This window comes from Stegostoma tigrinum, chromosome 15 (genome assembly GCF_030684315.1).
Source record: "Stegostoma tigrinum isolate sSteTig4 chromosome 15, sSteTig4.hap1, whole genome shotgun sequence".
NCBI classification, from domain to species: Eukaryota; Metazoa; Chordata; class Chondrichthyes; order Orectolobiformes; family Stegostomatidae; genus Stegostoma; species Stegostoma tigrinum.
The window spans coordinates 22972051-22997746 of record NC_081368.1 but is presented as its reverse complement, the minus strand read 5'-3'; the positions used below and the strand labels follow the sequence as shown (position 1 = coordinate 22997746).

General features: G+C 45.5%; 1 protein-coding gene across 2 annotated transcripts in view; it reads left to right on the top strand.

Moving 5' to 3' along the window:
- atrx (ATRX chromatin remodeler) overlaps positions 1-25696 on the top strand; it is a 233303-nt gene that overhangs the window by 21075 nt on the left and 186532 nt on the right. Inside the window, exons 2-3 of one of the 2 annotated variants that reach the window (XM_048545006.2) lie at positions 19778-19890; positions 21746-21855. Coding sequence is in view for 1 of the 2 variants with exons in the window: in XM_048545004.2 (XP_048400961.2) it covers positions 19778-19890 (113 nt within the window). In the remaining variant the exon portion in view is untranslated. The remainder of the gene's footprint in view (positions 1-19777; positions 19891-21745; positions 21856-25696) is intronic. The other variant, XM_048545004.2, reaches the window with a different exon arrangement.

Genomic DNA, 25696 nt, shown 5'->3' with positions numbered 1-25696 from the left:
TACATTGGGCGGGGTATTGAGTACAAGAGTTGGCAGGTCATGTTGCAGTTGTATAGGACTTTGGTTTGGCCACATTTGGAGTACTGTGTACGGTTCTGGTTGCCACATTACCAAAAGGATGTGGATGCTTTGGAGAGGGTGCAGAGGAGGTTCACCAGGATGTTGCATGGTATGGAGGGTGCTAGCTATGAAGAGAGGTTGAATAGATTAGGATTATTTTCATTAGAAAGACGGAGATTGAGGGGGGACCTGATTGAGTTCTACAAAATCATGAGGGATATAGACCGGGTGGATAGCAAAAAGCTTTTTCCCAGATTGGGGGACTCGATTACTAGGGGTCATGAGTTCAAAGTGAGAGGAGGAAAGTTTAAGGGAGATATGCGTGGAAAGTTCTTTACACAAAGGGTGGTGGGTGCCTGGAACGCATTGCCAGCGGAGGTGGTAGACGCTGACACGTTAGCATCTTTTAAGATATATTTGGACAGGTGCATGGATGGGCAGGGAGCAAATGGACACAGACCGTTAGAAAATAGATGACAGGTTAGACAGAGGATCTTGATCAGCGCAGGCTGGGAGGGCCGAAGGGCCTGTTCTTGTGCTGTAGGTTTCTTTGTAAAGGGGCAGGTGTAGCACTTCCTGCGATTGCAGGGAAAGGTGCTGGCGGCGGATGGTTTTGTGTGGAGTGGATGAGGGAGGTGTGGAGAGAATGGCCTGTATGAAAGGCAGATAGGGGTGGGAGGGAAATATCGTTTTGGTTGTGGGGTCGGATTGTAGGTGGTGGAAGTGGCAGAGAAAGATATGTGAGATGCAGAGGTTGTTGGGGTGATATGAGGACAGTGGGGATTCTGTCTTTATTTTTGGGGTGAGGGGATGTGAGGGCAGAGGTGCAGGAAATGCGAGTGATGCGGTTGAGAGAGAAATATTTCAAGAACTGTAACCCCAGCCCTCCCCATAATCGAAAATGCCACATCTCTTGCGTTTCCTGCACTTCTGCCATCATGTCCCCTCCCCCTAACAAAATAAAGACAGAATTCCCCATTGTCTGCGCCCCAAGGCCTTGGTCTACTGTACCTGCAACTCCCAATGTGGCCTCGTCTACATCGGTGAGACCAAATATAGACTCTCATACTGTTTTGCAGAGTGTCTGCGCTCTGTACACGACAAATGACAACACCTTCCAGTTGCCAACCATTCCAGCTTTCCCTCCCACTTCCTGGGTGACATGGCCATCCTGGGCTGCCTCCATTGTCACAATGACACCACCCACAAACTGGAGGAGCAACACCTCATTCTGCCTGGGGAGCTTACAGCCCAATGGCCTGAACATGGAAATCACCAGTTTTAAAATCTCCACATCCCGGCCTCAACCTATGCCCAACTCTCCCTTTCATCCCTGCCTTCCTGACCTGACGCAACCTGTTCATCTTCTCTCCCATCTCACAGACCAATCCCCGTCACTCCCATTGTGTACTCACTTGTCACCATTCCACCTAGCTTCTCCAGCCCCACCCTCCATTCTATTTCTTTCTAACCTTCCTTGCCCCTCCCCATTCCTGAAGATGGATCCCAAAGCGAAATGGCAACTTTCCTGCTCCTCTGCTGCCTGACCTGTTGATATATTTTTCTATGTAACAAAAGTTAAAAGTTCCAGTCGTAACTTCATTTGAGTTATGAGGTCTACCTTCTGCAGTACACATTTCACCCGCAGGGTGGTGTTTCTTAAAAGAAAACAAAAATTGCTACACAGCACCACCCAGTGTGTTAAGGTTACATCTGCAAGCAGCTTAATTGCATTCTTCATCTTCACTGTTTCCAGTCCTTGGGTTTCAGGGCTAAAGAGTGAAAAGATAACTGTTATCCTTCAGAGATAATGGGAACTGCAGATGCTGGAGATTCCAAGATGATAAAATGTGAGGCTGGATGAACACAGCAGGCCAAGCAGCATCTCAGGAGCACAAAAGCTGACATTTCGGGCCTAGACCCTTCATCAGAGAGGGGGATGGGGGGAGGGAACTGGAATAAATAGGGAGAGAGGGGGAGGCGGACCGAAGATGGAGAGCAAAGAAGATAGGTGGAGAGGGTGTAGGTGGGGAGGTAGGGAGGGGATAGGTCAGTCCAGGGAAGACGGACAGGTCAAGGAGGTGGGATGAGGTTAGTAGGTAGCTGGGGGTGCGGCTTGGGGTGGGAGGAAGGGATGGGTGAGAGGAAGAACCGGTTAGGGAGGCAGAGACAGGTTGGACTGGTTTTGGGATGCAGTGGGTGGGGGGGAAGAGCTGGGCTGGTTGTGTGGTGCAGTGGGGGGAGGGGATGAACTGGGCTGGTTTAGGGATGCAGTGGGGGAAGGGGAGATTTTGAAACTGGTGAAGTCCACATTGATACCATATGGCTGCAGGGTTCCCAGGCGGAATATGAGTTGCTGTTCCTGCAACCTTCGGGTGGCATCATTGTGGCAGTGCAGGAGGCCCATGATGGACATGTCATCAAGAGAATGGGAGGGGGAGTGGAAATGGTTTGCGACTGGGAGGTGCAGTTGTTTGTTGCGAACTGAGCGGAGGTGTTCTGCAAAGCGGTCCCCAAGCCTCCGCTTGGTTTCCCCAATGTAGAGAAAGCCGCACCGGGTACAGTGGATGCAGTATACCACATTGGCAGATGTGCAGGTGAACCTCTGCTTAATGTGGAATGTCATCTTGGGGCCTGGGATGGGGGTGAGGGAGGAGGTGTGGGGACAAGTGTAGCATTTCCTGCGGTTGCAGGGGAAGGTGCCGGGTGTGGTGGGGTTGGAGGGCAGTGTGGAGCGAACAAGGGAGTCACGGAGAGAGTGGTCTCTCCGGAAAGCAGACAGGGGTGGGGATGGAAAAATGTCTTGGGTGGTGGGGTCGGATTGTAAATGGCGGAAGTGTCGGAGGATAATGCGTTGTATCCGGAGGTTGGTAGGGTGGTGTGTGAGAACGAGGGGGATCCTCTTGGGGCGGTTGTGGCGGGGGCGGGGTGTGAGGGATGTGTCGCGGGAAATGCGGGAGACGCGGTCAAGGGCGTTCTCAATCACCGTGGGGGGGAAGTTGCGGTCCTTAAAGAACTTGGACATCTGGGATGTGCGGGAGTGGAATGTCTTATCGTGGGAGCAGATGCGGCGGAGGCGGAGGAATTGGGAATAGGGGATGGAGTTTTTGCAGGAGGGTGGGTGGGAGGAGGTGTATTCTAGGTAGCTGTGGGAGTCGGTGGGCTTGAAATGGACATCAGTTACAAGCTGGTTGCCTGAGATGGAGACTGAGAGGTCCAGGAAGGTGAGGGATGTGTTGGAGATGGCCCAGGTGAACTGAAGGTTGGGGTGGAAGGTGTTGGTGAAGTGGATGAACTGTTCGAGCTCCTCTGGGGAGCAAGAGGCGGCGCCAATACAGTCATCAATGTACCGGAGGAAGAGGTGGGGTTTGGGGCCTGTGTAGGTGCGGAAGATGGACTGTTCCACGTAACCTACAAAGAGGCAGGCATAGCTGGGGCCCATGCGGGTGCCCATGGCCACCCCCTTAGTCTGTAGGAAGTGGGAGGAGTCAAAAGAGAAGTTGTTGAGTGTGAGGACGAGTTCCGCTAGGCGGATGAGAGTGTCGGTGGAGGGGGCCTGGTCGGGCCTGCGGGACAGGAAGAAGCGGAGGGCCTTGAGGCCATCTCCATGCGGAATGCAGGTGTACAGGGACTGGACGTCCATGGTGAATATGAGGTGTTGGGGGCCAGGGAATTGGAAGTCCTGGAGGAGGTGGAGGGCGTGGGTGGTGTCACGGACATAGGTGGGGAGTTCCTGGACCAAAGGGGAGAAAATGGAGTCCAGATGGGTGGAGATGAGTTCGGTGGGGCAGGAGCAGGCTGAGACGATGGGTCGACCAGGGCAGGCAGGTTTGTGGATTTTGGGAAGGAGATAGAAACGGGCTGTGCGGGGTTGGGGAACAATGAGGTTGGAGGCTGTGGGTGGGAGGTCCCCTGAGGTGATGAGGTCATGAATGGTGTTGGAGATGATGGTTTGGTGCTCGGGTGTGGGGTCATGATCGAGGAGGCGGTAGGAGGTGGTGTCGGAGAGTTGGCGTCTGGCCTCGGCGATGTAGAGGTCAGTACGCCATACTACCACTGCGCCACCCTTGTCTGCGGGTTTGATGGTGAGGTTGGGGTTGGAGCGGAGGGAGCGGAGGGCTGCCCGTTCTGCGGGGGAGAGGTTGGAGTGGGTGAGAGGGGTGGAGAGGTTGAGGCGGTTAATGTCTCGATGGCAGTTGGAGATGAAGAGGTCGAGGGAGGGTAGGAGGCCTGGGGGTGGTGTCCAGGAGGAGGACTTGTGTTGGAAGCGGGTGAAGGGGTCAGTGGAAGGAGGGTTGGGTTCCCGGTTGAAGAAGTAGGCATGCAGGCGAAGACGGCGGAAAAACTGCTCTATGTCCGACCGTGACTGGTATTCGTTGATGTGTGGTTGTAGGGGGACAAAGGTGAGCCCCTTGCTCAGGACTGACCGTTCGTCCTCAGTCAGTGGGAGGTCTGGGGGGATGGTGAAGATTCGGCAGGGCTCAGGGTGGCTGTCTCCTCTGGGGTTGCAGGCTGTGGAGGTTGTGGGCGGAGCGATGATGTCGTCGGCCGTGGGCGGGGTTCCGTCGGCCGTGGGCGGGGTTCCGTCGGCGTCGGCCGTGGGCAGGGTTCCGTCGGCGTCGGCCGTGGGCGGGGTTCCGTCGGCGTCGGCCGTGGGCGGGGTTCCGTCGGCGTCGGCCGTGGGCGGGGTTCCGTCGGCGGTGGGAGGATCGGGGTGGGCGGCAGCAGCTGAGGTGAGGGTGGTGTGTGGGCTGTAGTACCTGGACGTGGAGGTGGTGACTGCAGCAGCGGTTCCGGAAGTTCTGTGGCCGGCGGAGGCCGATGTGACGTCATCGGTGGGGTCTCCGGCCGTGTCCTCATGGTCAATGGCGGCGGGTGCATGGTGGGGGAGGGGCAGGGACAGAGTCGGGATTTGGGAGGCGCAGGAATCCTCTTGTGGGTGGCAGGGGCCAGTGAGTTGGTTGTACTTACGATTTTTGGTGTCCAGTAAAGCTGAGTGGAACTGGGTGTTCAGTCTGTGGATCCTGCGGAGGATAAAAAACAGCAGGGGTCCCTTGCAGGTCTGGGAGAGGGAGGCTCTGAGCTGGGGCAGGCTGGATTGCAGTGCCTGGAGGTGCCGGCGCATGGCTGCAAGTGTCTGTTTCAGGACTCGCAGGGAGAAACGCTTCTGAAGGGTCTGAATATTCTGGGTGTAGAGGTGGTCACGGTTGGGGCCAAATTGGGAAGGCTGAAATGTGGACTGTAGTCCCTTGGGGATGATCTGGTTCCGTAGGCAGGTGCTGAGGAAGGTGATGTGGCTGTGGTACCTGGTTTGCTTCAGGACATGGTCGAGCAGTTTCAAGGCCGAAGAGATTACAAGAGAGTTGCAATGGGAGAGAGATTCCCTGAGGTTGGTCCGGAGGGAGGAGGGTAACTTCTTCAGGTTAGGCATCCCTGGAAGAGGCTTCGCAGTGAGGTTAAAATAGTATCAGAGATAATGGGAACTGCAGATGCTGGAGATTCCAAGATGATAAAATGTGAGGCTGGATGAACACAGCAGGCCAAGCAGCATCTCAGGAGCACAAAAGCTGACGTTTCGGGCCTAGACCCTTCATCAGAGAGGGGGATGGGGGGAGGGAACTGGAATAAATAGGGAGAGAGGGGGAGGCGGACCGAAGATGGAGAGTAAAGAAGATAGGTGGAGAGAGTGTAGGTGGGGAGGTAGGGAGGGGATAGGTCAGTCCAGGGAATGACGGACAGGTCAAGGAGGTGGGATGAGGTTAGTAGGTAGCGGGGGGTGCGGCTTGGGGTGGGAGGAAGGGATGGGTGAGAGGAAGAACCGGTTAGGGAGGCAGAGACAGGTTGGACTGGTTTTGGGATGCAGTGGGTGGGGGGGAAGAGCTGGGCTGGTTGTGTGGTGCAGTGGGGGGAGGGGACGAACTGGGCTGGTTGAGGGATGCAGTAGGGGAAGGGGAGATTTTGAAACTGGTGAAGTCCACATTGATACCATATGGCTGCAGGGTTCCCAGGCGGAATATGAGTTGCTGTTCCTGCAACCTTCGGGTGGCATCATTGTGGCAGTGCAGGAGGCCCATGATGGACATGTCATCAAGAGAATGGGAGGGGGAGTGGAAATGGTTTGCGACTGGGAGGTGCAGTTGTTTTTTGCGAACTGAGCGGAGGTGTTCTGCAGAGCGGTCCCCAAGCCTCCGCTTGGTTTCCCCAATGTAGAGGAAGCCGCACCGGGTACAGTGGATGCAGTATACCACATTGGCAGATGTGCAGCTGAACCTCTGCTTGATGTGGAATGTCATCTTGGGGCCTGGGATGGGGGTGAGGGAGGAGGTGTGGGGACAAGTGTAGCATTTCCTGCGGTTGCAGGGGAAGGTGCCGGGTGTGGTGGGGTTGGAGGGCAGTGTGGAGCGAACAAGGGAGTCACGGAGAGAGTGGTCTCTCCGGAAAGCAGACAGGGGAGGGGATGGAAAAATGTCTTGGGTGGTGGGGTAGGATTGTAAATGGCGGAAGTGTCGGAGGATAATGCGTTGTATCCGGAGGTTGGTAGGGTGGTGTGAGAGAACGAGGGGGATCCTCTTGGGGCGGTTGTGGCGGGGGCGGGGTGTGAGGGATGTGTCGCGGGAAATGCGGGAGACGCGGTCAAGGGCGTTCTCGATCACCGTGGGGGGAAAGTTGCGGTCCTTAAAGAACTTGGACATCTGGGATGTGCGGGAGTGGAATGTCTTGTCGTGGGAGCAGATGCGGCGGAGGCGGAGGAATTGGGAATAGGGGATGGAATTTTTGCAGGAGGGTGGGTGGGTGGAGGTGTATTCTAGGTAGCTGTGGGAGTCGGTGGGCTTGAAATGGACATCAGTTACAAGCTGGTTGCCTGAGATGGAGACTGAGAGGTCCAGGAAGGTGAGGGATGTGCTGGAGATGGCCTAGGTGAACTGAAGGTTGGGGTGGAAGGTGTTGGTGAAGTGGATGAACTGTTCGAGCTCCTCTGGGGAGCAAGAGGCGGCGCTGATACAGTCATCAATGTACCGGAGGAAGAGATGGGGTTTGGGGCCTGTGTAGGTGCGGAAGAGGGACTGTTCCACGTAACCTACAAAGAGGCAGGCATAGCTGGGGCCCATGCGGGTGCCCATGGCCACCCCCTTAGTCTGTAGGAAGTGGGAGGAGTCAAAAGAGAAGTTGTTGAGTGTGAGGACGAGTTCAGCTAGGCGGATGAGAGTGTCGGTGGAGGGGGACTGGTCGGGCCTGCCGGACAGGAAGAAGCGGAGGGCCTTGAGGCCATCTCCATGCGGAATGCAGGTGTACAGGGACTGGACGCCCATGGTGAATATGAGGTGTTGGGGGCCAGGGAATTGGAAGTCCTGGAGGAGGTGGAGGGCGTGGGTGGTGTCACGGACGTAGGTGGGGAGTTCCTGGACCAAAGGGGAGAAAATGGAGTCCAGATAGGTGGAGATGAGTTCGGTGGGGCAGGAGCAGGCTGAGACGACGGGTCGACCAGGGCAGGCAGGTTTGTGGATTTTGGGAAGGAGATAGAAACGGGCCGTGCGGGGTTGGGGAACAGTGAGGTTGGAGGCTGTGGGTGGGAGGTCCCCTGAGGTGATGAGGTCGTGAATGGTGTAACCGACTAAGGGGGTGGCCATGGGCACCCGCATGGGCCCCAGCTATGCCTGCCTCTTTGTAGGTTACGTGGAACAGTCCCTCTTCCGCACCTACACAGGCCCCAAACCCCACCTCTTCCTCCGGTACATTGATGACTGTATCGGCGCCGCCTCTTGCTCCCCAGAGGAGCTCGAACAGTTCATCCACTTCACCAACACCTTCCACCCCAACCTTCAGTTCACCTGGGCCATCTCCAGCACATCCCTCCCCTTCCTGGACCTCTCAGTCTCCATCTCAGGCAACCAGCTTGTAACTGATGTCCATTTCAAGCCCACCGACTCCCACAGCTACCTAGAATACACCTCCTCCCACCCACCCTCCTGCAAAAATTCCATCCCCTATTCCCAATTCCTCCGCCTCCGCCGCATCTGCTCCCACGACAAGACATTCCACTCCCGCACATCCCAGATGTCCAAGTTCTTTAAGGACCGCAACTTTCCCCCCACGGTGATCGAGAACGCCCTTGACCGCGTCTCCCGCATTTCCCGCGACCCATCCCTCACACCCCGCCCCCGCCACAACCGCCCCAAGAGGATCCCCCTCGTTCTCTCACACCACCCTACCAACCTCCGGATACAACGCATTATCTTCCGACACTTCCGCCATTTACAATCCGACCCCACCACCCAAGACATTTTTCCATCCCCTCCCCTGTCTGCTTTCCGGAGAGACCACTCTCTCCGTGACTCCCTTGTTCGCTCCACACTGCCCTCCAACCCCACCACACCCGGCACCTTCCCCTGCAACCGCAGGAAATGCTACACTTGTCCCCACACCTCCTCCCTCACCCCCATCCCAGGCCCCAAGATGACATTCCACATCAAGCAGAGGTTCAGCTGCACATCTGCCAATGTGGTATACTGCATCCACTGTACCCGGTGCGGCTTCCTCTACATTGGGGAAACCAAGCGGAGGCTTGGGGACCGCTTTGCAGAACACCTCCGCTCAGTTCGCAAAAAACAACTGCACCTCCCAGTCGCAAACCATTTCCACTCCCCGTCCCATTCTCTTGATGACATGTCCATCATGGGCCTCCTGCACTGCCACAATGATGCCACCCGAAGGTTGCAGGAACAGCAACTCATATTCCGCCTGGGAACCCTGCAGCCATATGGTATCAATGTGGACTTCACCAGTTTCAAAATCTCCCCTTCCCCTACTGCATCCCTCAACCAGCCCAGTTCGTCCCCTCCCCCCACTGCACCACACAACCAGCCCAGCTCTTCCCCCCCACCCACTGCATCCCAAAACCAGTCCAACCTGTCTCTGCCTCCCTAACCGGTTCTTCCTCTCACCCATCCCTTCCTCCCACCCCAAGCCGCACCCCCATCTACCTACTAACCTCATCCCACCTCCTTGACCTGTCCGTCTTCCCTGGACTGACCTATCCCCTCCCTACCTCCCCACCTACACTCTCTCCACCTATCTTCTTTACTCTCCATCTTCGGTCCGCCTCCCCCTCTCTCCCTGTTTATTCCAGTTCCCTCCCCCCATCCCCCTCTCTGATGAAGGGTCTAGGCCCGAAACGTCAGCTTTTGTGCTCCTGAGATGCTGCTTGGCCTGCTGTGTTCATCCAGCCTCACATTTTATTATCTTGGAATCTCCAGCATCTGCAGTTCCCATTATCTCTGATACATTTCTGTGGATACCTGTTGCCGTTATCATCATTTTGGTGCCCATTTTCATGAGCCTAGGAACTGAATTTATGCTTCTGAGCAACCATGGTGAATATCAAAAGAGCACTATTATACTGAGCGCATGCATGTGCCCTCTACAGAGAATCCTGGCATTGAAGACTGCTTAATGTGCGTGAAACAGCTGTCATGCCCCTTGCAGAGACCAGAAAATGCAAGTTTTTTTCTCTCTGTTCACGTCCATTTTGCCTTTCAGTGTGTGAAATCTGTAGTTAGACCTTGGTATCGTGCAGAATAGTTCTGTGCCGTCTGTGAGCAAGTAATTGTGATGATTTACATAGAACATAGAATAATAGATTTAATGCATAGTTGTGATACTTTATTACAGAGAAAAATCAGAAAACAGTGTGTTTTTGTGTGGAAAGTTTTGATCATGGAGCTGCTGTCTCGGTCATTGACACGAATGTTTGATGATTAATTTGATTGTAATGAATAGTTGCAAGCCTGCTACTTTGTTTTACACTATAACAGAGCAAGGCAAGATGGTAGGGTGCAGGTTTTGCTTAGAGTATTGGTTGAGAGACACTGCTGAAGTAGAGGTTACTGTGAGAAATGAATTGGAGAGAATAAGAATGTAAGAGATTTGACAGCGCACAGGAAACATGGATTAACATTGGGCCAAAAATGTTGCATCTGGTGAAAGGAAAATATGTGGGGAAATGAGAGAAGACACTGATAAAATGTGAAGAGATACTAAACAATAGTGATTAATCCTTGCATTTAGTAAAGAGAAGGGAGAGGCATGGCATAAGACCAACACTATGAAACATAGTGCATGCTCCAAATTGTCTATCTGTTTTTCATTGTGTTTCATTTATCACCTTGAGTTCCCAGACCTCATTACAAAGCTGTCTTTGTCCCAGCCACCATCTGTAAATCTCTTATGATTTTGGATCCTCCACTAGCTATCTGTCAGTTCCAGGAAAGAGGAACACAAGGCAAAGTGACCAAGGCAAGTGTATACATTCAGCAGGATGAATGCATGCTGAACGCATATGTTTTAAAATACAGGTTACATTCTGTGACTTGCCCTGACAATTGCCAAACATAACATTAGGAGACCTTCACTAAGTTGTATCTGTTTTCTAAACAATACCCAAATGGTCCCTTATGTACCTTGTTAACTTTAATTCTTTGCCCTTTTCTAATCACCAAAATGCCTTCAGCAGTGGCAAAGGAGTAAATAAAATCAGTGTAATTGAATATTGTTTGATTTTCATAATTCAGATTAACAATATGCACCAGTCTGGATTTTGCATTGAGAACAATTGTAAAACCGTCATCCATCATTGTTTCAAATCTCAATGTCTATTCCGGTTAGCCAGGGACATAGTAATGGGACAGAAAAGACTTCTGGTTTAAACTGCATTTATTTCGATGCATGAGGCCTGACTGGGAAGGCAGTTTAGCTAAGAGCATGGATTGTCTTTGGGTAATGAGATATTATAGCCATAACAGAAACATGGCTGCGAGAAGGGGAGAACTGGCAGCTCAATGTTCCAGGATACTAAAACTACAGACATGAGAGAAGTACAAGCAAGCAAGGAAGGGGAGTTGCTCTTTTGATAAGGGAGGACATTACAACTGTGCTGAGAGATGATATTCTTAAGGGACGATCAAATGAGGCCATATGGTTAGAACTTAGAAACAAAATGGGGGTGGTCAGTCTGTTGGGACTGTATCATAGACTCCCCAGTTAGTCAGCAGGTACTAGAGGAGCAGATGTGTAAAGAGATTGTAAGTACCTATAGGAATACCTTAGAAAATTACTTTGCTTTAGTTAAATTACTGACGGATCTTGATCAGATGGAAAAGTGGGCTGAAGATTGGCAAATGACATTCAATACAGATAAGTGTGAGGAGTTGCACTTTGGAAAGTCAAACCAATGTAGGGTTTATACGGTAAATGGTAAGGTCCTGAGGAGTGCTGTGGAACAGAAGGACCTAGCAGTATAAGTACATAGTTCATTGAAAGCAGAGTCGCAAGTGGACAGGGTAGTGACGAAGGCATTTAGGTTGCTAGCCTTCATCGATCGAGGCATTGAATGTAGGAGTTGGGACATTATGTTACAGTTGTATTAGTCGTTCGTGAGGCTGCACTGGGAGTATTGTGAACAGTTTTGGTCACCCTGTTACGGGAAAGGCATATTTAAACTGGAAATGGCCAAAGAAGATTTACGAGAATGCTACCAGGACTAGTAGGCCTGAGTTATAGGGGCAGTTTGGCCAGAACAGGACTTCATTTCTTGGAATGTTGGGGAATGAGGGGTGACCTTATTGAGATGTATACTATGATGAAGGGCATTGATAGGATGAATGAATATAGTCTTTTTCCCCACTGATGGGGAACTGAAAACTAGAGGGCATAGGTTTAATTTGAGAGGGCAAAGATTTAAGAAGGACCTAAAGGGCAACCTCTTCACACAGTGGTACATATATGAAATGGGCTGCCAGAGAAAGTAGTTGAGGCAGGTACAATAGCACCGTTTTGAAAAAAGTTTGGATAGATTGTTGGATGGGAAGGATTTAAAGGGATATGGACCAAATGCGGGCAATTGAGACTAGCTGAGTGGGTACCATGGTCAGCATGGACCAGTTTGGGCTGAAGGACCTAATACTGTGCTGTATTACTCTGACTCTGTGTGAATGAAGAAACTTCTTAAAACAACTGAAAATTTATCTAAGTTAACTTGTGCCTTCGTGGGCTGTGCAGTAATAGTACCTTGTCAGTAGACGCAACTGAAATCTATATTAGCATCTGAAGTTGATGTATGACAAACCTTCTATTAACTGGCACCTATGGCACTAGGAGTGCTCTGGTTGATCAAGAGGTCCATACACAATCAATGTAAAACCACACACTAGGTGATTAATATAATGGAGGAGATATGCATCTCATTGTCATACTTGATTTACTTAAATAAATGCAATCTGTCCTTAAATAAAATTATAGGCAGAGAGCCCTCTCACTTGCACCTCTAACTGACAACTTAAGCATCTTGCAGATCACGATAATGCAGTAAACGTCTGATATTTTACGTGCATAATTTTTGTTGGCTTATCCAGAGTGCCGATTCATAAGATGCTGATTAAATCACAGTTTGTCGTATTTGCCCATTAAAGACTCAAGCATATGGCTGCTGTATTTATTGCATAAAGTTCTGACTTTGAAATTCAGGTAACTGAAAATGTAAGTTTGGGTCGGAGTCTCATTTCTTCATAATATTAACTGCCTTTGAGATTCAATTTCTTTTTAAACTTGAGTTCTGTTCTCTCTCGCTTTATGTACATCTGATTTGACATGGAATAAGATTTTATTCATGGTTTCTGGTATAGACTGTATCAAGCAGGATTTTTTGTCATCTGATTGAACTGCTGTGTTTGCTTTCTGTGCCTGTAAATGCCACAGATCGACTGCAGAGGGCATGCTGTGGGAAATGGCCTTAAGTGCATCAGTCGTGCTCAAAATCCCAAAAAGTGTGTGAGACTGTCAGTGAGATGAATGATAAATATTGATCCTTCACGGTTTTGGAATCTTGACCTAGCGTATGATCAAATTGCATGGGGGAAATAACTGTAGTACATTAATTAAATTTTTTTCCCCAAGTGTCAGTTCGGCTTTACTGGGAGATGACCATCAGTACATTTTCACTGTATGGACTTTGGTGGTTGTGTTCTTATACTTTTGGAACTAATGCAGCTGTGGCTCTAACAGATGTGCCAGTTGAACACTAAATTAGCTCGTATTGGGTTTTTGGCTATTGCATACGATATACTTGCGTAAAATCAGGCATTCCTGTTTGTTGCTTGGACATTCCCTTTATTTCGTAATTTTAGTAAGGACTTGTAGTATTTCACGCATTTGTGTTAAGCAAAATGCATTGTTTGGCAGAAAGCATGTTTTTGTTTTCATCAATTTCAGTGCACAGTTAAGTTGAATCAAAAAGTACTATTTGTGAAATCCAATTACTTGATACAACAAGATTTGTTGTTTTGGAATAAAATATTTTGAGCAGAAAAGGAGAGATTTTGCCTGCAACGTGCCACCAATTCTTGGGATTATTTTGTAAATTTCTGTTCAACATTCTTGGTCTCTTGACTGTTTGTTTTTTTGAGAAGTTGTTGCCATTTATTGGTGTATTTCATTTCAGTATCCTTGCTGGTTATCTGTAGCGGTTTTTGTTAGAACTGTCAAGTTCCTGTAGGAGTAAATAACTTACTAAATTTCAGGTCTTGGTGTTAATTGTGTTTTAGTATGTGTTTCAATTGTTGTCAATTGTTTTAATTTCTTTTAACAGCTTTCTGCTTCAGCACTCCCTTTCACTGTCGCCATGTTCAACTGTGGTGGTTTTTAGGAAGCATTTTTCCCTATAATTTGTAAAAGAAACTTGAAACTAACCTGAGATCTTCTCCCTTAAGTGTCTCTTCTCTCCTGTATTTTTCCATTGATGTATTATGAAGAGCTCTGAAAGACAAGTGTTGATTTGGAATTATTGCAGTAGAATGCAACTTTAAAAACATTGCAATGCAGTGATGCCATTACAGTGATGTTTAAAAGTGATGTTGATGGTAACAAGTTCATTTCTTTTTGAATGTCAGGCGATAGATTTTGGTTAATTGATTAATCCATTTTCCTTGAATTCATTTGAGCTACAAACCTGGACAGTTAAATTTCAAACATTACTGATAAAAATGAAAATTCAAAGCAGTAGAAACATTTCCACATTAGTAATTGTAACGTAAGAAAAAATCTGGTAAAGTTATTGGGTAATTCAGTTTTAAAGAAAATTGCATCCAAGTTAAAAGTATGTACAGAAAATGAGTTGTACAAACTGGGACTGAATAACTTGTAAAATCCAACTATATGGCAATTTAGAAATGCTATCAAGTATTCTTGTCTCCTCTTTCCATATTTAGACTGTAAAAATTAAAATGAATTTAAACTAAATTCAGGTATCAGTGTTTAACCATCCATTCAGCCAAAAAAAATTATCCTGCATTGCATGTGTAAGGCAGCACGCACCCGAGAGACTGTCCTACGGATAATGGGGTAATCTTGCAGCAGTCACTAAAAGTGCTGGTTTAACTGAGTAATTCATATGGATTGAATGAGTTTGCTCGCTCCATCCATCCACATGGCAGTGCATCAGAGGTAAAGTCACCTTTATATGTGGCTCTTATTGGCTGACTGAGGAAAATCAGTTCCCTTTCCAAGTTTGTGACGTACACTGAAGTGGAATTTCTTGATTTCTGTTTGTATCCCCAGGGTCATCCCAACATAACAGATACAAAGGGGTTCCAACACCCGACTTATCCAACATCTGTCCCATTTAAACGTTTTTACTTCCTACTTATTTCTGTATACTATTCCGGTGTCTTTGGTCTCTACACCTACTTCAGGGTCATGACCTTTGTGTGGGGCACTTTAACCTCCAAATTCCCGACGCCTACCTGGGTACTCAAGCCCCGGACACCGAGGGACTGTAACCTCCCAGACTTAGTTTGTCAGTCTGTACTGACCTGGGGACTCTAACCTCCTGGACTTAGTGTATCAGTGTCCAAGATCATGAGTCGTCTCTGGGTTCTGTCAGTACAGAGCCACATAGGGACAAGGGGTCGCATGGGTGGTAGGTTAGTGAGAGAGACCAAGGTGAATCATACCTTGTGGGCCTGTCCGTCTCATGCCACCGACACGCGAACGATCACTTATTCAGTCCTCCACATGCGACCTCTCTAAATGTTGAAATCCTGCTCGCTGCGCCAAATGTCAGATTCGTTTTTGGAGACCCTCGCAGACTTGATATAATAGCAAGACACTGACCTGGCTACAAAAACACAAGCCTTTATTATTTAGCAAGTACAAGCTGTGGAGGATTGCTGTACTCAACCTGGCACAGAGTGCTGAGTTCCATAAGTGATTCTCCCCAAACAGTGGACTATCCCTGCTTTTTATACTCTATGAACTAGCTAATACAAAAAAAATTACTACATTCGGAACATAAAGGGAGCAGGATACAGCATTGATCGTTTGCGAAGTGACTGATAACGGCAGGATGCATTTTCAAGTTGCAGAAGTGACAGAATACGATTTCAAGCCGCCAAAGTGTCTAGCTTGAACAGAAGGTCCCTGACCTGGCCACTTCATTATAAACAGAAGTTTTGCCCACTTGCAGAATTACAGATGTCCCACACCTTTACAAACATTTCCCACTCAATCCTATTCAGGTAAGAAGTTTAAGACAGTTTCCACATACCCCTGTGTAGGAAGATAAGGAGCATAAATATAAATGGGATGTTATCCCATTACCATCTCCTATTCAGTCATGTAGTTCAGACAGGAAGGTGTAGTTATGAGCGAGGCAGCTAGAGGCATCTACAGGCATCTAGGAAGTAGTGTTGCAGGAGTCTCAATCCTTGAGTTTATCTAACAATTTGAGATTCTTGTTCTGTGTGTAAATTTGAATAGGGTGCTCGTGTTGTAGGGAGGATGAACAAACTGTCCACAACACCATGATACAGGGAGCCAATCAGGATGTGGGAGGGAAAATAGAAATGTAAATGTAATTGGGAATAGTACAGTCAGAAGAATAGACCCTGGTGTCTGTGGCCAGGAGGGAGTTCTGCAGATTATGTGGCCAGTTTGGTACCCAGATTCTGGATATCTCATCTGGGCTACAGTGGAACTTGCAGCGGGAGTGGAAAGGTTCATTTGTTGCGGCCCATGTAGGTACTAGTGACTTAGGGAGAAGGAGGGAATGTGAACAGCTAGGGGCTAAATTAGAAAGTGCACTCAAAAGGGAGTGATCTCCTGATTACTATCTGAGCCACAAGCTAACTGGCATAGGATCAATGAGATTAAAAAGGTAAATGTGTAGGAGATATCAGTTCAGATTCGTGCACTCTTGACGTCAGTACTGCAGATGGAGGGAGCTGTTCTGATGGGATGTGCTCTACCTGAAGCATTCTGGGATCAGAGTCCTGGTGCATTGCATGACAAGGGCTGTAGTTAGGACTTTAAACTAAATTGTTGGGGATAGGGGAGCTTCATTTCATGGAAAGTATATAAAATCCAAGGTAAAGGAGTAGGTAGATGATGAGGCTGATTGTTACCAAAAATTAAAGGGACAAGACGGAATGTGTGAATGTCATTTTATACCAAGGAACCATAAAACTGTAGGGAAATGCAATAATAGAATAATATTTTAATGCTCAAAGCATTTGGAATATGGTTGATGAATGGATGCCACAAATTGAGGCAAATGAATATGATTTCGGCCACTACAGAAATGTGGTTACAAAGAGATCCAAACTGGGAACTTCATCTTCAAGGATATCTGACGTTGTGGAGAGACAGGTGGGATGGAAACAGCAAATGGGGATAAGGATGAAATGGTGGGGAAATGGTAACAATGTTAATAAGGAATGAAATGAGGACAGTTGTGAGATTTTATAAGCTTGGATGAAGAAGGGCCCATTGGGGTGGAAGTAAAAATCAGCCAAAGAATGAAGATATTTGAATGAGTAATGTACAGATCCCCAAACAGTAGCCACTTTGACGAAAGGCTATAGATCAACTATTGATGGGAGCATGTAGAAAGAGTAGAATAATTGTGGTTGACTTGAAGCTTCATTTGATTGGTTTAATCAAATTGGAAAGGGTAGCTACGACAAATTCAAAGAGTACGTTAAGGATATGTTTCTAGAAACCTGTCATGGAGTCAACCAGGGAGCAGGCTACCTTGGATCTGGTAATGGGTAATGAGGCAGGTTTGATAAATTGCTTCTGAGTAAAAGATTTCCTAGGAAATAGTGATTATAACATAGTAGAATTTAATATTCAGTTTGAGAGTGAGAAACCTGGCTCAAACAACTTTTTAACTTAAGGGAGTTATGATGAAATGAAGGTAGTTAGTTGAAGTGAACTGAACAAATAGATTAGCAGGAATGACAGTAATCAAGCATTGGTTAACTTTTAAGGAGTTAACTGATGACTCTGGGCAATAATATAGAAGGGAGCAAAAATTCTAACTAACCATGGCTAACGAAGGAAGTTAAGAGTTAAAAAGTTGAAAGAAAAAGCATGTAAGGAGGCCAAAGTCAGTGATAGCCCTGAAGACTGGGATGATTTCAGAAAAGGAGTTCTAAAAAGATAATAAGGACCTAAAAAATAAACAGAAGGCAAATTAGTGAGGAATATACAAACTGACAATGAGATCCTTTAAATACATAAAAAGCAAGAGGGTGTCAAAATGAACATAGGTTCTTTAGAAAATGAATCTGGCGAGGTGGTTTTGGGGAGGAAGGAAATGGCAGAGGAGTTAAGCAGGGATTTTGCGTCAATATTTACATGAAAAATACTTCAAACATCCCATTTATGCTAAAGAATATGGGGGAGAAATTAATTACCATCACCATTTCTAAAGAAGTACTATTAGATAAACTAATGGGACTAAAGGCAGGTAAGTCCCTTGACCCTGATGGCTTGTGTCCTAGGATCTGAAAGGAGGTATCTACAGAAATAGGGACGCATTGGTTTAATTTTCCAAAAATCCTTTGGTTCTGGACATGTACCAGCTCATTGGGAAAACTGCTCATGTGACACCCCATTCACAAAGAAAAGTATGCAAAAAGTGGCTAACTGTAAGGTGATTAGACTAATGACTATCATTGGAAAAGTATTGGAACCAATTACAAAGGAAGTAAGAACAAATCTAGAAGGTCCTAATCTAACCTAGCAGTCTGGCTTCATGAAAGAGAAATCGTATCTGGCTGATTTTTTTTGGAGTTTTTCCAAGGATGTCACAACTGAAGTGGATAGAGGGGAGCCAGTAGATGTATTGGATTCGGACTTTGAGAAGGTGTTTAACATGGTTCTTCACAAGAGATTAAGTCAGAAGAGCCCATGATATTATGTTGTCATAAATAGAGAATTGGCTCATGGTCAGGAAACAGCAAATGGGGATAAGGAGTTTCTGTTTTTCATGTTTGTGACCCGTGACCTGTAACCAGTGGCGATTCACAGGGACCAGTGCTAAGACCACAACTATTTACGATATGAATGACTTGGAAGGAAGTGAATGCCTTGTCAAATTTGCAGATGATAGAAAAATCTGTAGAAAAGCAGTTTTGAGAGGGATACAAACAGTGTACAGAGCAATATTGATAAGTATGTGCACAAAATATTGCTAAATGGAGTGCAGTGGGGGAGAATGTGAGAAAAGGGAAAATGAAAAGAAATGATACTCTTTAAATGGGGAGAAAAACTGCAGAAAGCTGCAATAGAAAGGGCTTAGTGATGCTTGTACAGAAACACAAAGTTGACATGCAGGTGCAGCAGGTAATCAGGAAGGCTAATGGAATGTTGTCCGTTATTTCAAGGGGGTTGGATTATGTGAGTAGAAACCTTACTGCAACTGGAGAAGGGTCAAAATTCGATCTCCTCTTGGCGAAACAAGATAGGACAAGTGACTATGGCATTGAGATCAGTGACCATAATTCTGTTAGTTTTAAATTAGTTACGGAAAAAATCGGCCTGGTCCACAAGTTAAAATTCTAAATTGAGGGTAGGCAAATTTCTACGGGGTTAGACAGGAAGTTCCAAAAGTTGACGGAGGAGGCTGTTCACGCATAAAACGATGTCTGTCAGGTGAGAAGCTTTCAAAAGCGAGATAACAAATTTAGGGCCAGTATGTTCCTGTTGTTGTGAAGGGCATTGCTGGCAGGATGACTAGAGATATTGAAACTCTGGTCAGGACAATGGAGGCAGGTCTAGACAGTTGAGATCAAGTGAATCCCTTGAGTATAACAGCAGTAGGAGTATACTTGAGGGAAACCAGAAGGGCATAAAGGGGACATGAGATCACTTTGGCGGATTAAGTTTAGGGGGATTCAAAGAGATTCTGCAAGGATATTAAAGGTTAAAAAAAAACTAAGGAGAGAGTAGGAACCCCTTAAAGATCAACATGGATGTCTGTGTGTGGAAGAACGAGATGGGTGAGATCCTAAACACACATTTTGCATCACTGTCATGGAGAAAGACATGGAAGCTGGGTTTTTTTTGTTCAGTAGACTATTGATTTTTGTGACATTTGTGCAGAATTTCATGGCAGACTTGGACAGTTTTCATGGCACTACTATTGAAAACCATGGGTGTACGTTATATGCTATTTTCTGACGACATGGACAGTCAAATGATCTTTCTGAAAGTCTGTGATGGCCCTTTTTGATGCTGGCTGCCGGAAATGTTTGTTTTTAAATAGGTTTTGTTTCTTGTCAGTTACTTAATTTTGGGAGTCTGTAGTTGCATTCTGAACAAATGCAAATAGATTGGACAACATAGTAACTTTTATAAAAATATGTAACACTTCCTTTTGCAGTGAAAGCAAGCTGAATACATTAGTGCAGAAGCTTCATGAATATTTGGCTCAATCAACAGAACAAGGTGAAGAAACTGTATCCTCTCCAAAGCTGTGTCTAAATCAGTTTTCAGGTAATATTTTTTCCTGATTAGTCGATAAGATGCAGTGGATCCTTTTTGCTAATCATGGCCTATGATATGTGTTTTATATATGTTTAATGCCATTTATTTTAGAATTTAGATTTTTAACTAACGGCTTGTGGATTTTGGTGTGTGTGTGTGAGGGGACTTAATGATGAACTCATCAGTATTTCTGAAGCTTTTTGTTTTGAACAAGTACGTGGGAGTTCCTGAAGCGGTAATGGGCATTTATATTGAGAGAATTTTAGGATCAGACCGCAAATAAATCGGAACGTAACTAAGGAAAGATAAATTAGCATTGGAGGTAGTCAAGGAATTTCATGGGTATGGAGGCATTTTCTTAGGAGTAATTTGGGCTCAATCTCATTGGAGTTTAGGAGAATGAAAGGAGACCTTACTGAAACAGTAAGATTTTATTCCCCCTCATGGAAGAGTCTGCAACCAGATGGCAGAAGCAAGAACTATCAAGCTGGCAAGACTGGGAATTGAAAACAACAGTTAAATCAGACCTATAAATGTGGTAAAAAGGGAAATCTGTCTGGTGTTTGAGTATTATAATATGTTAGGTTAGATGCAATAATCTATTTTTCTTGTTTTTGAATTCTGTCAAACATATTTAATGTTTTGTTTGTTTTATTTCTTTTGTGTAGTAAGCTTCTGTTTTGTTCTTTAAAACTGGATCCACAGCATTGCGTGCTTGTGTTTCAGTGAAAAACCACCTAGTTTAATAGATTTTAAATAAAACCTCTCAAGCCAGACTTCGGTCTGGAATCTGACTTGTCCAGTCATTATGTCAGATGGGGTCATAGTATAATCAGTTGAGAATGTTGATGAATTTACTGTAGTTGCAGAATAGTGTAGCAAAGATTTAAGAAAAACTTTTTGTTAAGCTCACTTAGTTGACCGGTGATTAATTTTAAACTGAATTTTTTATGCTCAGGTAATGAAACTGGTGTAATCTTTACTCATGAAATACAGTAGCTTAGAGTTTTTGATTGCACAGAACCAAAAAGATGATGCTTGTGGAACAAATTGCACTTACATCTAAGTTCTCCTTTAAGAGAAAAATAACTGAACTTGTGTTTAATGAACAGATTTTGCTTATAGATTTGCAGTGAAAGCCTCCTCGAGTTTCTCAGTGCTCTACAAAATTAAGAGGGTAGTTCCACTTGCCGACCTGCGTTAGGTTGGAGTAAAAGTTGGCGTCATAAGACTGGTTGCAATAATGGCTGATGTGTAGACATTTTATTCATTCTTGGGATGTGGTTATTTTATTACTGTCTTGAGCTGGTTGGTGGATTTCCTTGAATGCTTCTCCTTCAATTTTTAGTATAAACTTTGTTTTTTTAATAACACTGACAGATTTACAGTATTCACGCGTTGTTCTATATACATTATTTTGTACACAGGGCCAGCATTAGCTGGGCTTCTTTCCTTTTAGTTATGTCACTTTTAGTTTTTAACCTTTCTCCCCAATTCAGATCATTTAAAGGTCATCCTCTAGTAATTGCCCCTCTTGTTACCTATTTTTTACTTAAACTTGAAATAGCTGTTCAGTACTTTGCCATTTCAGTAATACCTGTGAGATTTTCTTGCTTGTTTGAATCCCCAGTTAGTTATTCTTTTTTGTTGAATGTGTGTTAATAGAGCACTTGTGGTCCTTGGTAATTTGATTTTCTGATTTCTCTTTTACTTACTAAACTGTTTTGACTTCTGTCCCAAGTTCTTTGTGCCCTTTTGAGCTCTCCTTTTGTTTCCAAGCACTACTGATAGTGGGTGGGCACTCGTGAATGAACTTTTGAAGCTTGGGGTTCACATCTTGTGATTTATGAACCTTACTTTTCAGATTAGCACAAGGCTATGCACCCTTTCCGTCTTGCTCTTCACTGTGAAATGAATTTGCTGACTGGGAAAATTGCTGACCTCAGTTGCCTGCATTTCTATACCTTACTTGAGGTAATTAAGCATGAGTTAGTATTCCCATTTATTCTGTCACCTGGATGGTTGATTCAATCGAGGTGGTTATGACCATACCAGTTCTGATTATCAGAATCAAGTTTATTTGAATGATTTGGCTATGAAATTATGTGGAAAACTTATAATTAACTAGTGTATCACATAGGATAAGGACCAATCAACAGCTTCAGATTGTTGGTGCATGGATGAGAAGAGAAACAGTGCAGTAATTCTGGTTATAGTTGGCTAGGTAGAGAGGGCCAACTGATGTTTCCCTCTAAGCTAGGGACATGCATTGCAGGTAAATCTATGTAATTGATTGTTAGAGGCTGTAGAAAAGTCAAGGAGAGTAATAATCCAAGGATACATGGAAGCACTGTCATTCACAACTTTTGTTCACTCATGGATATTGGTGGCTCTGGCTGGGCTAGCATTTACTGCTTATCCCTAGTAGCCCTTGAGAAGGTGGTAAGTTGCCCTCTTCAACCTCTGCAACCCCTTTTGATTCAGGTCCACCCACAATCCCATTAAGAGAGTCCCAGGATTTTGACCTAGTGACACTGAAAGAGCAACAATATATTTAAGTTGGGACAGTGCACAGCTTGGGAGGAAATTTGCAGATGGTGGTACTCCCATGTATGTACCTTTTGCTTTTGCCCTTTTAAATGGTATTGACTGTGGGATGGAAGGTGCTGATTAAAGAGATTTAGTGAATTTCTGCAGTGCATTTTGCATGCTGTGTACTGCAGTGGTAGAGGGAGTAAATATTTATGGATGTGATGCCAATCGAGTGGGCTGCTCCATCCTGCATGGTGTCAAGCTGCTTGAATCTGTTGGAGCTGTACTTACGCAGGCAAATGGAGAGTATTCCATCACACTATTGATTTACATACTGCAAGATTTCTAGACTCTGATCTTGAAGCTACCGTGTTTATTTGGCAATTCCACCTCAATTTCTGCTGAAGCATAACTCCCAGGATAATGTTAGTAGGGGACTTAGTGATGATCATGTCATTACATGCCTGGCATTTGTGGAGAGTCAATGTTTTTTGCCACTTGTCAACCCTAACTGGATATTGTCCAGGTTTTGCTGTATTTTGCCATGAACTACTTCATTGTTGGACGGGTCATGAATGATACTGAACATTTCTCACTGGTTGTGCATCCTTACTTCTTCTGACCTTATGATGGAGAGAAAATCTTTGCTGAAGCAGCCAAAAATGGTTTGGCCTAGTATACTCCCCCTGAGGAGCTCCCGCAGAGATGTTCTGGAGTTCACATGACTGATTTCCAACACCATAATCTTTGTACCAGGGGAGAGTATTCCCGGATTCCCATTGACTCTAGTTTTGCGTAGCTTCTTGATGCAAGACTTTCAAATGTGGCCTAACTTGGTCAGGAGAATTTGGCACTGTCGGAACTGGTTGAAGGGGCATGAGTACTGAATTGCCAGGAACGTCTGAAGTCAGCAGAGACCCTTTGAAAGGGAGATTAACTAACTGTCAATGAGGATGGAAGGGTTGAATATTTAGAAAGTATGGAGAGAGTTGCTTTGCAAGGTAAGGGATGGTTAGGTTAGAAACAATTCATAAGTCCCGTTAAGTGGGAGCTCACAGAGAGAAGTAGTATGCCTAGAAATTAAGTTGGGAAGGGATTGAGCAAGCAAATAAATTTCTACCTAAGGATTGAGAAAGAAACAAATTAAATTTGGCCAAGAATGAAATGGCTTGAGTATTTGGGTGTAGACTGAGTTTGTAATGAAACGAAGTTAACCATTAGGGCCTCTGAATCTGTTCTGCTAAATGGCCTTCACTTTGAAGGAACAGTCCAGTATGTCTAGGTCTGACCATAGCCATCCCAGTTTAGCTGACTACAATACCAGAGTGGGGAAAATCTCCTTTCAATGGACCCGCAAAGACATGTGAATTGCTAACAATTCTGTTTGGGTTGAATATTTTGTAGAAGGACACCACTTTAATTATATCTTCCTTGGGTGTCTGGTGTACAATTTGCTGCAGCATTAAACTTTTTAGGGTGACTGTGAATAAACATTCCTCTTCATGAATATCCATAAAATTCTGCTGCAGTGCTGTTTAAGTGGTGATTTGGGAACGCGTGACAGCTTCTTCAAAAATAAGCTGCACTGATTATAAACAGAAGGAAAAGGGAATGGGGGGTTCAATTTATCTTTCCTCTGTCTGTAACACCTAAACTTATCAAGACAGATTTGTCCATGGATGACTCAGCCAGTTGTGTGCCAGGCATATGCAATGTCATATGAAGGTGGTGGCTGCACCAGTAGGCAGTGATCTGAATTGTAGACACTGGGGCTGCACATCAAAGGGACTGAAGTAATGAATGAGTAAATCTACAGCTGTGCCAAATGGATTGACAACAGTTTAGCAGTTTGATTGTGATGGTAATTGAGAAGTCTTTCGAGGGACAGACTCGAAGGAATTAAATTTAAAAGCGGATATGGAATATGACCAAAATGGAAAACAGTGGGATTGGAGATTGCAGAGTGGCAAAGCTATCATTAATGAATTTGAATATATGACCATGAGTATGGGAAGGAGTGTTTCTGGGCAGAATGAGGTGGGAATTTTCAGGGTAGAATGCTGCGATGGTAGTAGGTATTATTTTGCATTGTTCATTGTGAAGCCAACTGAATAGATTTCTCTTGGGATCTCTGTTGTAAATTGCGAATATGGCAAACAAGATTTTTAAAAAATCATAGGAGGATTAAAACAATCAAAATCTGATTTTGGTTTCAGCAGGGTAGGTGGCAGAAAATGTCAAATTGAGAACCTTTTTTATAAGGATGAATGAGGGAGAGAATTGCAAGTTTGAGAAACAGGAGGAGAGAACAGTTTTTGGGAAAGAAGTGTGCATGAAAATAATGTAAACTAATTAATAAGTAAATAAGGTAAATCCTGGATCTGGGACAGTAGCCAAATTGTACCACTTGTATGGAAAAATTAAATTGTTAAAGTTGATCAACAGTCACTGAAATCAGAGGATTTATAATCTAAAAGCTGGATCTGTTTTAATTCTTAGTGGGAAGATGATTCCTTGCAAATGAAGGGTACGTTATGATTCTTCAGTTCTGTTGCTGTACAGTCATTTCTAAGCCTTTTGCTTTGCCAGCTGCTTAACTTATTCCTTGACTGCGTTGCCTTGTTCTGGGCCTGGCTGATCTTCTGTTATATCATGTTAATGTTATTTTTTTCAAAATTTGGTTCTGCCAAAGCAATGTGCAGGGCCATTGGTCTATTCCTGTTCCTTTCAGCCAAACTGCCCTTCTCCACCATTCTCTTGGATCATTGCTGATCCCCAACAGTGCCACTTTCTCTTGCGTTACCTCCATCAGTCTTCAGAAATGTATTGGTTCCTGTCTTGAACATTATTGATGATTGACTATTCATGGCCTTCTGTGCTAGGTAGTTTCAAAGATTCATCACCTTCTGAATCAGAAAGTTCTTCCTTCTGGTTGTAAATAGCCTGTCCCTGTCTAAACTCACTAGCCGGGGAAACATTCTATCCAATCTGTCTTGCTTTTATTCTCATCTTCTGTCCCACCTATCCGCTCCTCCCACCTCACTGACCAATCCCCACCACCCCTACCTGCACTCACTTATCACCATCTCACCTACCTTCCCCAGCCCCATCCCTCCTCTCTCTATTTACTTCTGAGCTCCCTTACCCCTTCCCAATTTCTGAAGTAGACAGAGGATCTTGATCGGCGCAGGCTTGGAGGGCCGAAGGCCCTGTTCCTGTGCTGTAGGTTTCTTTGTTCTTTGTCTTTGACACGAAATGTCAACTTTCCTGCTGCCTGGCCAGC